The following is a 12,687-nucleotide window of genomic DNA, read 5'->3' as shown; positions in this document are numbered from 1 at the left end:
GGTGCGATGGTGCTTTGCTGTTGACACTGTTGGGGATTTATTCTAAATTGAAGGCATACTGAACCAGCATGGCTACCACAGCATCTTGCAGTGGCATGCCATTCCATCCGGTTTGCGTTTAGTTGGAGCATCATTCATTTTTCAACAGGACAATGACCCCAAACACACCTCCAGGCTGTGTAAGGGATATTTTAACCAAGAATGAAAGTGATGGGGTGCATGCCGGATGACCTGGCCTCCACAGTCACCAGATCTGAACCCAATTGAGATGGTTTGGGGTGAGCTGGACCGCAGAGTGAAGGCAAAAGGGCGAACAAGTGCCAAGCATCTCTGGGAACTGGGTACATCGTCTGGGACCATTTCAGGTGACTACCTCTTAAATCCCATCAAGAGAATGCCAAGAGTGTGCAAAGCAGTAATGAAAGTAAAAGGTGGCCACTCTAAAAAACCCAGTTTCAGTTGTTTCACACTTTAGTATATAATTCCACATGTTAAGTCATGTTTTTTATGCCTTCAATGTGAATCTACAATTTTCATAGTCATGAAAATAACTTTGGGTGTGTCCAAACTTTGTCTGTACTGCAAGGCAAGCAAGTTGACCATAGAAAATTAAATCCAGAGCAGGTATAAAAAGCCATTGCATGGCGTTTTTCCATTAGCCGTCCTAAACCTAGTTCCAGTATCTATACTGTTACAAATTGAGCTGCAACCTTCCCCCCATAAAGTTTGCCGGTTTCCATTTCAGAAGTTTGAAAAACATTAACACCCCTGATCATTTAGTTAGGTTTAACGCTTTGTCATTTTCAAGTTCTCAAAACATTTGTCAAACCCTTGACATCTTAAGTTTTGGCCCACTGAATTTCTAGTCATCATTTCCCATTTGGGGGTCAACATTTTAATGAAAGGCATTGGTTTAGTTTTCCTAAAGGGAAACTCAAAAGCGTCAAATTCACTGCCAACCTCAACTTTGAGTACCGTTATCCACCTGGATCATACCAGTACAATATATTGGAAAAGCTCAATTACATTCCAGATGTTCTCAACAATGCACCTTAGTAACCAAACCAACACAAGTAATTTCAGAGACTTTATTTTGGATGGTTTACATATTCACTGCTTTGGCACCTGTAAGAGGAAGAAGAAAGTTTGAGGTTAAATCTTTGGTTTTTATATAAAACAAAGGACAAAACAATACAAACCTTAGTTTGATGAGACTTCCGTGCTTTAAAGTGCTGCAGGTACTGAGGTTTGCTGGGTGGATATATTTGATGGCCGAGACGCTTTGCATGGTAGCTTGGCTTCTTCAAATCAGATTGCTGTGGCATCTGTTGCTGCTTCACTGGACCCTGGGTTTGGTGCTGCTGGGGCTGCTTCACAGGCACCTGAGGCTGGGGCTGGTACACTTGCTGCTGCTGGGGCTGCTTCACAGGCACCTGAGGCTGGGGCTGGTACACTTGCTGCTGCTTCACAGGCACCTGGGGCTGGTACACTTGCTGCTGCTTCACAGGCACCTGGGGCTGGTACACTTGCTGCTGCTTCACAGGCACCTGGGGCTGGTACACTTGCTGCTGCTGGGGCTGCTTCACAGGCACCTGAGGCTGAGGCTGGTACACTTGCTGCTGCTGGGGCTGCTGCACAGGCACCTGAGGCTGAGGCTGGTACACTTGCTGCTGCTTCACAGGCACCTGGGGCTGAGGCTGGTACACTTGCTGCTGCTTCACAGGCACCTGGGGCTGGTACACTTGCTGCTGCTTCACAGGCACCTGGGGCTGGTACACTTGCTGCTGCTTCACAGGCACCTGGGGCTGGTACACTTGCTGCTGCTTCACAGGCACCTGGGGCTGGTACACTTGCTGCTGCTTCACAGGCACCTGGGGCTGGTACACTTGCTGCTGCTTCACAGGCACCTGGGGCTGGTACACTTGCTGCTGCTTCACAGGCACCTGGGGCTGGTACACTTGCTGCTGCTTCACAGGCACCTGGGGCTGGTACACTTGCTGCTGCTTCACAGGCACCTGGGGCTGGTACACTTGCTGCTGCTTCACAGGCACCTGGGGCTGGTACACTTGCTGCTGCTTCACAGGCACCTGGGGCTGGTACACTTGCTGCTGCTGGGGCTGCTTCACAGGCACCTGGGGCTGGTACACTTGCTGCTGCTGGGGCTGCTTCACAGGCACCTGGGGCTGGTACACTTGCTGCTGGGCTGCTTCACAGGCACCTGGGGCTGGTACACTTGCTGCTGCTGGGGCTGCTTCACAGGCACCTGAGGCTGGTACACTTGCTGCTGCTTCACAGGCACCTGAGGCTGGTACACTTGCTGCTGCTGGGGCTGCTTCACAGGCACCTGGGGCTGGTACACTTGCTGCTGCTGGGGCTGCTTCACAGGCACCTGGGGCTGGTACACTTGCTGCTGCTGGGGCTGCTTCACAGGCACCTGGGGCTGGTACACTTGCTGCTGCTTCACAGGCACCTGAGGCTGGTACACTTGCTGCTGCTTCACAGGCACCTGAGGCTGGTACACTTGCTGCTGCTTCACAGGCACCTGAGGCTGGTACACTTGCTGCTGCTTCACAGGCACCTGAGGCTGGTACACTTGCTGCTGCTGGGGCTGCTGCACAGGCACCTGGGGCTGGTACACTTGCTGCTGCTGGGGCTGCTGCACAGGCACCTGGGGCTGGTACACTTGCTGCTGCTGGGGCTGCTGCACAGGCACCTGGGGCTGGTACACTTGCTGCTGCTGGGGCTGCTGCACAGGCACCTGGGGCTGGTACACTTGCTGCTGCTGCTGCTTCACAGGCACCTGGGGCTGGTACACTTGCTGCTGCTGCTTCACAGGCACCTGGGGCTGGTACACTTGCTGCTGCTGGGGCTGCTGCACAGGCACCTGAGGCTGGTACACTTGCTGCTGCTGGGGCTGCTGCACAGGCACCTGAGGCTGGTACACTTGCTGCTGCTGGGGCTGCTGCACAGGCACCTGAGGCTGGTACACTTGCTGCTGCTGGGGCTGCTTCACAGGCATCTGGGGCTGGTACACTTGCTGCTGCGGCTGCTTCACAGGCACCTGGGGCTGGTACACTTGCTGCGGCGGCTGCTGCTGCTTCACAGGCACCTGGGGCTGGTTCACTTGCTGCGGCGGCTGCTTCACAGGCACCTGAGGCTGGTACGCTTGCTGCTGGGGCTGCTGCACAGGGACCTGAGGCTGGTACACTTGCTGCTGCTGCGGCTGCTGCTGCTGCACAGGCACCTGAGGCTGGTACACTTGCTGCTGCTGCACAGGGACCTGGGGCTGGTGCACTTGCTGCTGCTGGGGCTGCTGCACAGGCACCTGAGGCTGGTACACTTGCTGCTGCACAGGCACCTGAGGCTGGTACACTTGCTGCTGCTGCTGTGGCTGCTTCACAGGCACCTGAGGCTTGTACACTTGCTGCTGCGGCTGCTTCACAGGCACCTGAGGCTGGTACACTTGCTGCTGCTGAGGCTGATGCTGCTCCACAGGGATCAGGTATAGCTGCTGCTTTTCAGGGACCTGATGCACTTGGGGCTCATACACCTGCTGCTGAGGCTTCTTCATGGGAAGCTGATACACCAGTTGCTGCTGCATGGGGACCTGAGGCATATGGGGGTGGTACACCCGTTGCTGTTGGTTGGGGGCCTGAGGCAATTGTGCATTAGACTCCTGTTGAGGAGCATTTACTTGTTCATTAAGCAGCCAGGTTGGGTAGACAGCTGGTTGATGAGAAACCAGCACTCCATCTGGTTTCTGACTTTGATCAGGACCATCATAAGCTAGAAAAGCAGTTTTAAACTTAAATACAGCAAGTTTTAGGAACACAACAGCACGTTTTAAATACATACCATCCACATTTTGTAGCCTTGTGGTAAGCAAGGAGAACAGCAAAAACCTAGAAATTAAACAAGTTTATTTATGCTATCCTGCAGTTTCATAAAAGGAAACATAACAATAGAAAAATATTTATACCTAATCAGAGGCCCCATAACTGCAGAAACCATGAGGCAAACTCAACAACAGCTGCTTCCGAAGCAAACAGCTTAGTTGCCCAGAAAACCATAAGTAACTTAGTCTTGTCTTGAGCTTTTGTACTCTCCTCCTTACCTCATCAGATCAGGGACACCTGTGTGATTAGCAGAACAAAGGTGGAAGTAATCATCCAAAGTTACAAAGGGTACTGCTTAGCAGGACGATACACTTATTGAGGCTTTTTGTATTTTAGTACTCTCCACCAGTACTGTACACCAGTACTCTCAACAACAAGCAGAATTATGATGCAATTAAATGTGGTTTATTAAACATTAGATCCATTCCCTCTGAGTCCCTCTTAGTCAATGAGTTAATTAATGATAACAAACGAAGTCTACTAGCCTTTACAGAAACTTGGCCCCAACATGATGACTATACCCCGCCCCCAGTTATTATCTAACTATCAGAAATCCAGGAATTCAAGGAAAGGAGGTGGTTTAGCAGTCATATCACAGTCTAGCCTCATTCTCACAACTAAAGTCATTTATTCATAGTTATTTATCGCCACCCCCCCGACCCACATTCAGAATTTTTAGTTTTCTGACTTTTCATCGACCACTGTTTTAGATTCTGATCAGATTATAATAATAGGGGGTTTTAATATTCATGTTGATGACCCCAGTGACTGTATGGGAAATACTTTTGCAGCTCTGTTAGATAATGTTGGTTTGACACATGAACCCACTCACTATCAGAAGCACACCCTGGACCTTGTCTTAACTCATGGTATAGAGATTACCCAGTGGAGTGTCCTTCCTCATAACCCATAATGTCAGATCACTTTCTAACTACCTCACAGTTTACACTAGAACATGCTACTGCCCCAGTGAAAAAAAACAGCTTAGAAGGACATTATGGCTGCATTTACACTGCAGGTCTTGATGCCCATATACGATTTTCTGACTATATCTGATTTTTTTGACAACCCGCTTACATCATCTTTTAAAAGTGACCCGTATCCGATTTTTGCATTTACACTATACAATGCTGAAACTATCAAACGTAGACGTTCTGCGGACTACGTAGCTGCATTTCCGCCTTCCGCGGACCTCCTTCGGACTTTTGTGTGACTGCGGTTGTCATGGAGGCAAGGCAGCGACGGAAGGAGGCGTTGCCTTGGGCGCCCCAGGTCAGGATGAGGCAGGAGAGGGGATACGCTGGAGAGGAAAAAGGGGGGCTGCTCGGCCGACTCATGTGCTCTCTCTGAATTTTGAATGAGGAAGTGTTTGCAGACATGCTGTACTAACAGTTTGATCCAAGTATTGAACCTTTCCTCCGCGATGACTTCTCTTTTCCGACCGTGGTCAGAATCACACGGGAGATTTTCTCCAGGGCCGAAGGTGGATTCTCCTTCGGGGTTCACTTTCCCGTTCGGAACCCTCAGCTTCCAGAGTGGGTTATGAAAGACTCCAAAACAGTCCTTTTGGGGGAGACACCTTCTTTATATTACGGTTCCCCGTCACACTCTCCCGCTCTTCGCTCACACCCCCTCTCCTCTCCTTACACACACACACACACACAGCATGCGTGGTCCCCATCATACACGCCCCCACTCCGCAACACAAGCAAAGAAATAAATGGCTTCTAGCCTGTTCCAGAGCAATGGTGTCCCGCTTCATTAAATAAGAGCGGTTTCCGACTACGGCTGAGGCTGTAAGGTAACACACTAACAGCAAAATCAGTGCACAAAAGCACCTTAATAAGTCATGTGATCTCAGTTGGTGGTGTCCTGAGTTGACGTCACTGATGTACGACTCGCATTTACTGGAGAATATCCGATTTGTCTGCTTACATGGCAAATGCACGTATCCGTTTTGTATCCGATTTATTTCCACATATGAATAAGGCCTGTATCCAATCTGAGAAAATCGGAATCCATGCGCTTTTGTCCTGCTTACACGTTCACTGGTTATATCCGATCTGTGCCACATGAGAGGAAAAAATCGGAATTGGGTCACTTGAACCATGCAGTGTAAATGCGGCCTTTCTGACCATTCTGTGTCTGACTTAAACTCACAGTTCAACCAACACTTAGTAACATGCTGAGCAAATACTCTGAGACCAGCTCCCATAGCTTCAGCTCTAGTATAAATGACCAGTTTGTTAATAATGCCTTAAAAGCCCTCAGGAGTGCACTCTATGTTTTTGCGCCATAGAAACCTAAGTTCGTTGGACAAAACTGAGTAGCACAGTGGTTTAACGCTGAAACACGTTCTCTTAACCCTTGTGCTATCTTAGATGACCCCACCCTTACATTGACGTATTCTCCCTAGCATGACAAAGTTGGATAAAGGTGGAAAGATTTCTTGTAATCCACGGACACCAGTGAGGATCACAAATCATTGAAGAAAAAAGGTTCAGAGCACTGTCTAGTGGGTCTAGATGACCCAACTCCCAATGTTAAAGTGCCTAGGATAGCACAAGGCTTAAACAAGTAACCCTTAAGTTGGAAAGAGAATGGCACCACTCCAGTTCAGAGCAGTCTCTGAATACCTGGAAACATAGCCTCTTAAATGATTAAAAAGCTCTGCGTAGAACTTGAACCCAATACTATTCAACTGTAATAGCAGAGAATGGAAACAATCCAAGATTTCTTTTTAGTACAATAGCCAGACTAACTGGTAGTTAGACTCCAGTAGAACCACATATTCCTTTTACTCTCAGCTCTGATGATTTTCTTACAGTTTTTGATATTAAAATCTCAAATATTAGACATGAGTTGAATCAAGTTATTCCTACTATCAGCCCAGAGCTGGCTGAAGCGGTAGAAGTGAAGGCATTCATAGAAATCTCTGTAACATTAGACTGCTTCACTGCTGTGGATCAAGCGGAAATATCATCAGTTATTAAGTCCTCCAAAACCTCAACTTGTCACTTAGACACAATTCCCACTAAGCTTTTAAAAATAAACCTCCCCTCTAATTAAACACTTCTCTAGAAACAGGTTATGTGCCACAGTAATTTAAATAAGCAGTGGTTAAATCTCTTCTGAAAAAGCCCAGTGTAGATCATAGCAACCTGGCCAACTGTAGACCAATATCAAACCTCCCCTTTATTTCACAAATCCTAGAATGAGTTGTAGTTAAGCAGCTTCACCAATAACCCCAACAATAGCCACTTTGAAGATTTTCAGTCAGGGTTCAGACCACACCACAGCACTAAAACTGCACTAGTTAGAGTCTCTAATGACTTATTTTTGGCCTCAGAAAAGGGACTACTCTCTATTCTGGTCCTGTTGGACCTTAGCACAGTCTTTGAAACTATCGACTACAGCATTTTACTCCAAAGATTAGAGCATGACATAGGGTACAGAGGATCTGCTCTCCAGTGGTTTCAATCCTATCGATAGGATACATGCTGAAAAACTCATCCATGCATTTGTTACGTCTAGGCTGGATTACTGTAACTCTTTGTTGGGAGTGTGCCCTAAAAGTTCCTTAAGAAGTATCCAGCTTGTTCAGAATGCAGCAGCTAGATTGTTAGCAGGAACTAGCAGAAGAGATCACATTACTCCTGTTAGTTTCACTTCACTGGCTCCCAGTTGATTCTAGAATTAAGTTCAAAATCCTCCTGCTAACCTAAAAGGCCTTACATAGTATAGTTTCCGTCCTATATCAAAGACCTCATAGTGCCTTGCCACCCAAACAGAACACTTCGCTCACAAAATGCAGGACTGGTTGCAGTTCCTAGAATATGTAAAAACACAGTTGGAGGTAGAGCCTTTAGCCACCAAGCCCCTGTTTTATAGAATAAGCTCCCAGCTCATGTAAGAGAGGCAGACACAGTTTCCACATTCAAAGTTAGGCTTAAAACATTCCTCTTTGGACAGGCTTTTATTGACAGACTGGCTAGTAATCAGAGAATATTTAACTTACTGTTAACATGTTTAAATAAAACTTAAATAGTTGTTGGTAGGCTGCTAGAAGTTTGAAGCTGGGGAAAGTATGGTGCACTGGGGTTCTATGGGGCAGCAGTAGCTCAGGCAGTTGAGCAGGTCATCTAATGATCAAAGGGTCAGTGGTTTGAATCCCTGTTCCCCCCAGTCCTTGGGTAAGACACTTTACTCGCCTTCTCTCCATGTGTGTGAATGTGCATGAATGTCCCGGTGATGGTCAGGGGGGCCGTAGATGCGAACTGGCATCCACGCCTCTGTCAACCTGCCCCAGGGCAGCTGTGACGCCAGTAGTTTATCACCAAGTATGAACAAGTAAACTATTTGTAAGCGCTTTGACTGTCTGAAAATGCGCAGATAAATTCTATTTCTCGATCTTTATCATTTAGTTCTCCATGTCCAGGGGCCTCATTTATAAACGTTGCGTATGCACAAAAGAAGGCGTACGCCACTCTCTACGCAATAGTTGATATTTATAAAAAGCAAACTTGACGGGAAAATATGCGGTCCTTCACGCAAGCTCTGACCCAGGCGTACGCAAAAAAACGGGTGAAATGAGAAATGGCGACACCGTCGGCAGATGGAAGAAACACGTGAAAGTGACAGTGTGTGCACAATCGTGTTGGCTACACAATGTGGCACAGCTTAAAAACGTGCCTCTACCCCCTGGCGCCGATTGCTGTGTTGGCCCTGACCCTGAACCCCATCCCCACGCATTTGAGCCAATTGCTGCTGCTGTGCGCCAGCGTTTGGAAGTGATGCGTCACTTGTAAAGAACAACAAAAGGTGTGGAAAATATTATTTATTCAAGAATTCCCTCATCATGCAGTTTATTTCAGTCAGTCTTGATTTCGCCCAACTCCTTGACCACCTCTCGGAACTAATGACTTCCGTCTGCATTTCACGGACTGCATCGGTGAGGACACGTCCACTGCTGGAGGGTTGAGAGCCACGTGCCGTGGAGACGCTGGGTCTAGACTGCTCAGCTGCAGCATCGTAACCACTGGCCCCACTGAAACACCCAGCAGCTAAAATAAAATTCTTCTACATTAATAAACTGTAATTGTGTAGCCTGCATACATGTGACTTGACTGCATGTATTTTAATTATTTATCTTACCTGTGTCACCCGGTGCATCTGGGGCGTCGGCGTCCCCCTCCGCCTCAGTCACCAGTCCACTAAAAGGGATTCCCCAACAATTGCCGCCAGTCTCTCAAGAGGGGTCAGCTCCGATGTCCCCTGTCCCCCACCCGTGGCAGACACACTCTGGCGATGGAGCGCTAGACGTCTTTTTGCCTCGACTTTGATGTCCGACCATTTCTTTCATTTCTTTATTTCGGCCACGGTCCGAGGATGTGAGGCTACAGCATTTACGGCGCCTGCCACCATTTGCCACTCAAGTGCCTTTTTGGCATTAGTAATGCCCACACTGTGCCCTCCAAACAACACTTTTCTCCTCCTCGCCAACGATAACTTCTACTTCACATTTAGTGAAGTTACGTTTTTTTGATTTCCTCTGTGTTTGCCATGATTTCTCAATGAATATTTGTGGGCGTTTCATGGACTATTTATGGGCGTGTCATGAAGCCGCAAAAGCTGCGCTACATTTAGAATCTGTTGTGATTTATTAAGGGAAAGATGCATAGGATGTGCGTGCCCACGGTTTTATAAATCCGAATATTTCTGTGCGTACGCGCGTCCCGTTTCATCCGTATGCCACTTCTGACGCAAATCCTGCGCAAAGTTTTATGAGGCCCCAGGCCCCTCTTTGGTGCAGTGTGATTCATGTACTGAGTGCTGTGGTCCTGCACCCTGGCTCGTCTGTGCCCCTGTACCTGGCTTGACTACTACTGCTCCTACACTTTGCTATGGATCCTGCCTCGTCCCATGCCCCCAGCTGTCCCAACTCCATGGATGAAGCCCATCTGCTGGACTGTTTAAACATGTTGTAGAGTTAGACAAGTCTTCGCCAAGTTCTTGTACATTGCCTGTCCTGGGGAGGATTCCCCTTCATGTGGACACCCAGAGTTTCCTTTTCCTGAACCTGTTTTCTTACAAAGCAGGCTCAAAGGGCAGGGATGCCCAATTTAGAATTCCATGTATTCATGACCCTTTTGATTTTGTTTTACAATTAGTACAAAACCCATTGAGATGACTGATTTTGGGCTATATAAAATTGAGTTGAAAACAAATGCTTTTGACCTTAAAGAAAAATAGGGAAATTAAACTGGAGGATTGGTTAAATGTAAACTGAGAAGTTTAACACTGTCAAACCACAAAAGAAAAAAAAAAGCTTAGTAAACAAACAAGTCATTTCAGAGACCTTTTATTTTGGATGGTTTATTTCTTCACTGCTTTGGTGCCTGTAAGAGGAAGTTGAAGGTTTAAGCGTTACATCTTTGCATTGCAGAAAACAAAATAAACAATACAAACCTTGGTTTGGTGAGGCTTCCTTGCTTTAAAGCGCTGCAAGTACTGAGGTTTGCTGGGTGCCTGGATTTGATGGCTGAAACGCTTTGCTTGGTAGCTTGGCTTCTTCAAATCAGACTGCTGTGGCATCTGTTGTTGCTTCACTGGACCCTGGGTTTGGTACACTTGCTGCTCAGGCTGCTTCACAGGCACCTGAGGCTGGTACACTTGTTGCTGCTGGGGCTGCTTCACAGGGACCTGAGGCTGGTACACTTGCTGCTGCTGGGGCTGCTTCACAGGGACCTGAGGCTGGTACACTTGCTGCTGGGGCTGCTTCACAGGGACCTGAGGCTGGTACACTTGCTGCTGCTGGGGCTGCCTCACAGGGACCTGAGGCTGGTACACTTGCTGCTGCTGGGGCTGCCTCACAGGGACCTGAGGCTGGTACACTTGCTGCTGCTGCTGGGGCTGCTTCACAGGGACCTGAGGCTGGTACACTTGCTGCTGCTGCTGGGGCTGCTTCACAGGGACCTGAGGCTGGTACACTTGCTGCTGCTGGGCTGCTTCACAGGGACCTGAGGCTGGTACACTTGCTGCTGCTGCTGCGGCTGCTTCACAGGGACCTGAGGCTGGTACACTTGCTGGGGCTGCTTCACAGGGACCTGAGGCTGGTACACTTGCTGCGGCTGCTTCACAGGGACCTGAGGCTGGTACACTTGCTGCGGCTGCTTCACAGGGACCTGAGGCTGGTACACTTGCTGGTGCTGGGGCTGCTTCACAGGGACCTGAGGCTGGTACACTTGCTGCTGCTGCTGGGGCTGCTTCACAGGCACCTGAGGCTGGTACACTTGCTGCTGCTGCTGGGGCTGCTTCACAGGGACCTGAGGCTGGTACACTTGCTGGGGCTGCTTCACAGGGACCTGAGGCTGGTACACTTGCTGCGGCTGCTTCACAGGGACCTGAGGCTGGTACACTTGCTGGTGCTGCTTCACAGGGACCTGAGGCTGGTACACTTGCTGGTGCTGCTTCACAGGGACCTGAGGCTGGTACACTTGCTGGTGCTGCTTCACAGGGACCTGAGGCTGGTACACTTGCTGCTGCTGGGGCTGCTTCACAGGGACCTGAGGCTGGTACACTTGCTGCTGCTGGGGCTGCTTCACAGGGACCTGAGGCTGGTACACTTGCTGCTGCTGGGGCTGCTTCACAGGGACCTGAGGCGGGTACACTTGCTGCTGCTGGGGCTGCTGCACAGGGACCTGAGGCGGGTACACTTGCTGCTGCTGCTGCACAGGGACCTGAGGCTGGTACACTTGCTGCTGCTGCACAGGGACCTGAGGCTGGTACACTTGCTGCTGCTGCACAGGGACCTGAGGCTGGTACACTTGCTGCTGGTGGGGCTGCTGCTGCACAGGGACCTGAGGCTGGTACACTTGCTGCTGGTGGGGCTGCTTCACAGGGACCTGAGGCTGGTACACTTGCTGCTGCTGGGGCTGCTTCACAGGGACCTGGGGATGGTATACTTGCTGCAGCATGGCATCCTGAGACACCTGAGGATAGGACACCTGCTTCTGAGGCTGCTTCATGGGAAGCTGATACACCAGTTGCTGCTGCATGGGGACCTGAGGCATATGGGGGTGGTACACCTGTTGCTGTTGGTTGGGGGCCTGAGGCAATTGTGCATTAGACTCCTGTTGAGGAGCATTTACTTGCTCATTAAGCAGCCAGGCTGGGTAGACAGCTGGTTGATGAGAAACCAGCACTCCATCTGGTTTCTGACTTTGATCAGGACCATCATAAGCTAGAAAAGCAGTTTTAAACTTAAATACAGCAAGTTTTAAGAACACAACAGCAAATTTTAAATACATACCATCCACATTTTGTAGCCTTGTGGTAAGCAAGGAGAACAACAAAAACCTAGAAATTAAATAAGTTTATTCATGCTATCCTGAAGTTTCATAGAAAGAAACATAATCGTAAAATATTTTTACCTAATCAGAGGCCCCATAACCGCAGAAACCATGAGGCAGACTCAACAACTATGTGTGTCAGCTGCTTCCAAAGAAACCAGCTTACCGGTAGTTGCTCAGAAAACCATAAGTAACTTAGTCTTGTCTTGAGCTTTTGTACTCACCTCCTTACCTCATCAGATCAGGGACACCTGTGTGATTAGCAGAACGAAGGTGGAAGTAATCATCCAAAGTTACAAAGGGTACTGCTTAGCAGGACAATACATTTATTGAGGCTTTTTGTATTTTAAATGTGTATTTAGCTGCTCTGCAAAAATAGTTTCAATACGTTTTCTATTAAATTATCATTTCATACAAATAAAGCTGCATAAAGTTAACTA

The 12,687-nt window shown here is 48.6% G+C and overlaps 1 protein-coding gene across 7 annotated transcripts; it reads right to left on the bottom strand.

The window, feature by feature from the left end:
- Nucleotides 1–1,074: 1,074 nt before the first annotated feature.
- On the bottom strand, nt 1,075–12,439 carry LOC101174565 (putative mediator of RNA polymerase II transcription subunit 26). 7 transcript variants are annotated; one of them, XM_023957654.1, is made up of 11 exons: nt 12,329–12,439; nt 12,208–12,254; nt 11,462–12,138; nt 11,003–11,416; nt 10,527–10,871; nt 3,359–3,463; nt 2,219–2,434; nt 2,088–2,177; nt 1,548–1,733; nt 1,200–1,433; nt 1,075–1,125 (listed from the first exon to the last, which is right to left on the bottom strand). In XM_023957654.1, the coding sequence occupies exons 1-11, from the start codon at nt 12,358–12,360 to the stop codon at nt 1,111–1,113; spliced, it is 2,361 nt and encodes a 786-aa protein (XP_023813422.1). In that variant the 5' UTR covers nt 12,361–12,439; the 3' UTR covers nt 1,075–1,110. The 7 variants fall into 7 exon arrangements, with proteins under 7 accessions (XP_023813422.1, XP_023813423.1, XP_023813431.1 ...); XM_023957655.1 differs by having other exon boundaries at nt 11,003–11,596; nt 11,672–12,138; XM_023957663.1 differs by having other exon boundaries at nt 11,003–11,596; nt 11,708–12,138.
- Nucleotides 12,440–12,687: the final 248 nt, after the last annotated feature.

The sequence above is a fragment of the Oryzias latipes genome, chromosome 1 (genome assembly GCF_002234675.1).
Source record: "Oryzias latipes chromosome 1, ASM223467v1".
In the NCBI taxonomy this organism is placed as follows: Eukaryota; Metazoa; Chordata; class Actinopteri; order Beloniformes; family Adrianichthyidae; genus Oryzias; species Oryzias latipes.
This window is presented reverse-complemented; position numbering and strand designations above follow the sequence as displayed.

Coding starts and splice junctions, on each gene's coding strand:
- LOC101174565 (XM_023957653.1), bottom strand. CDS start 12,360: ATGGTTTCTGCGGTTATGGGGCCTCTGATTAG. Junction 12,139..12,207: donor AAGGCTACAAAATGTGGATG/GTATGTATTTAA, acceptor CTGCTTTTCTAG/CTTATGATGGTCCTGATCAA. Junction 1,434..1,547: donor AGCAAGTGTACCAGCCCCAG/GTGCCTGTGAAG, acceptor CCCCAGCCTCAG/GTGCCTGTGAAGCAGCCCCA.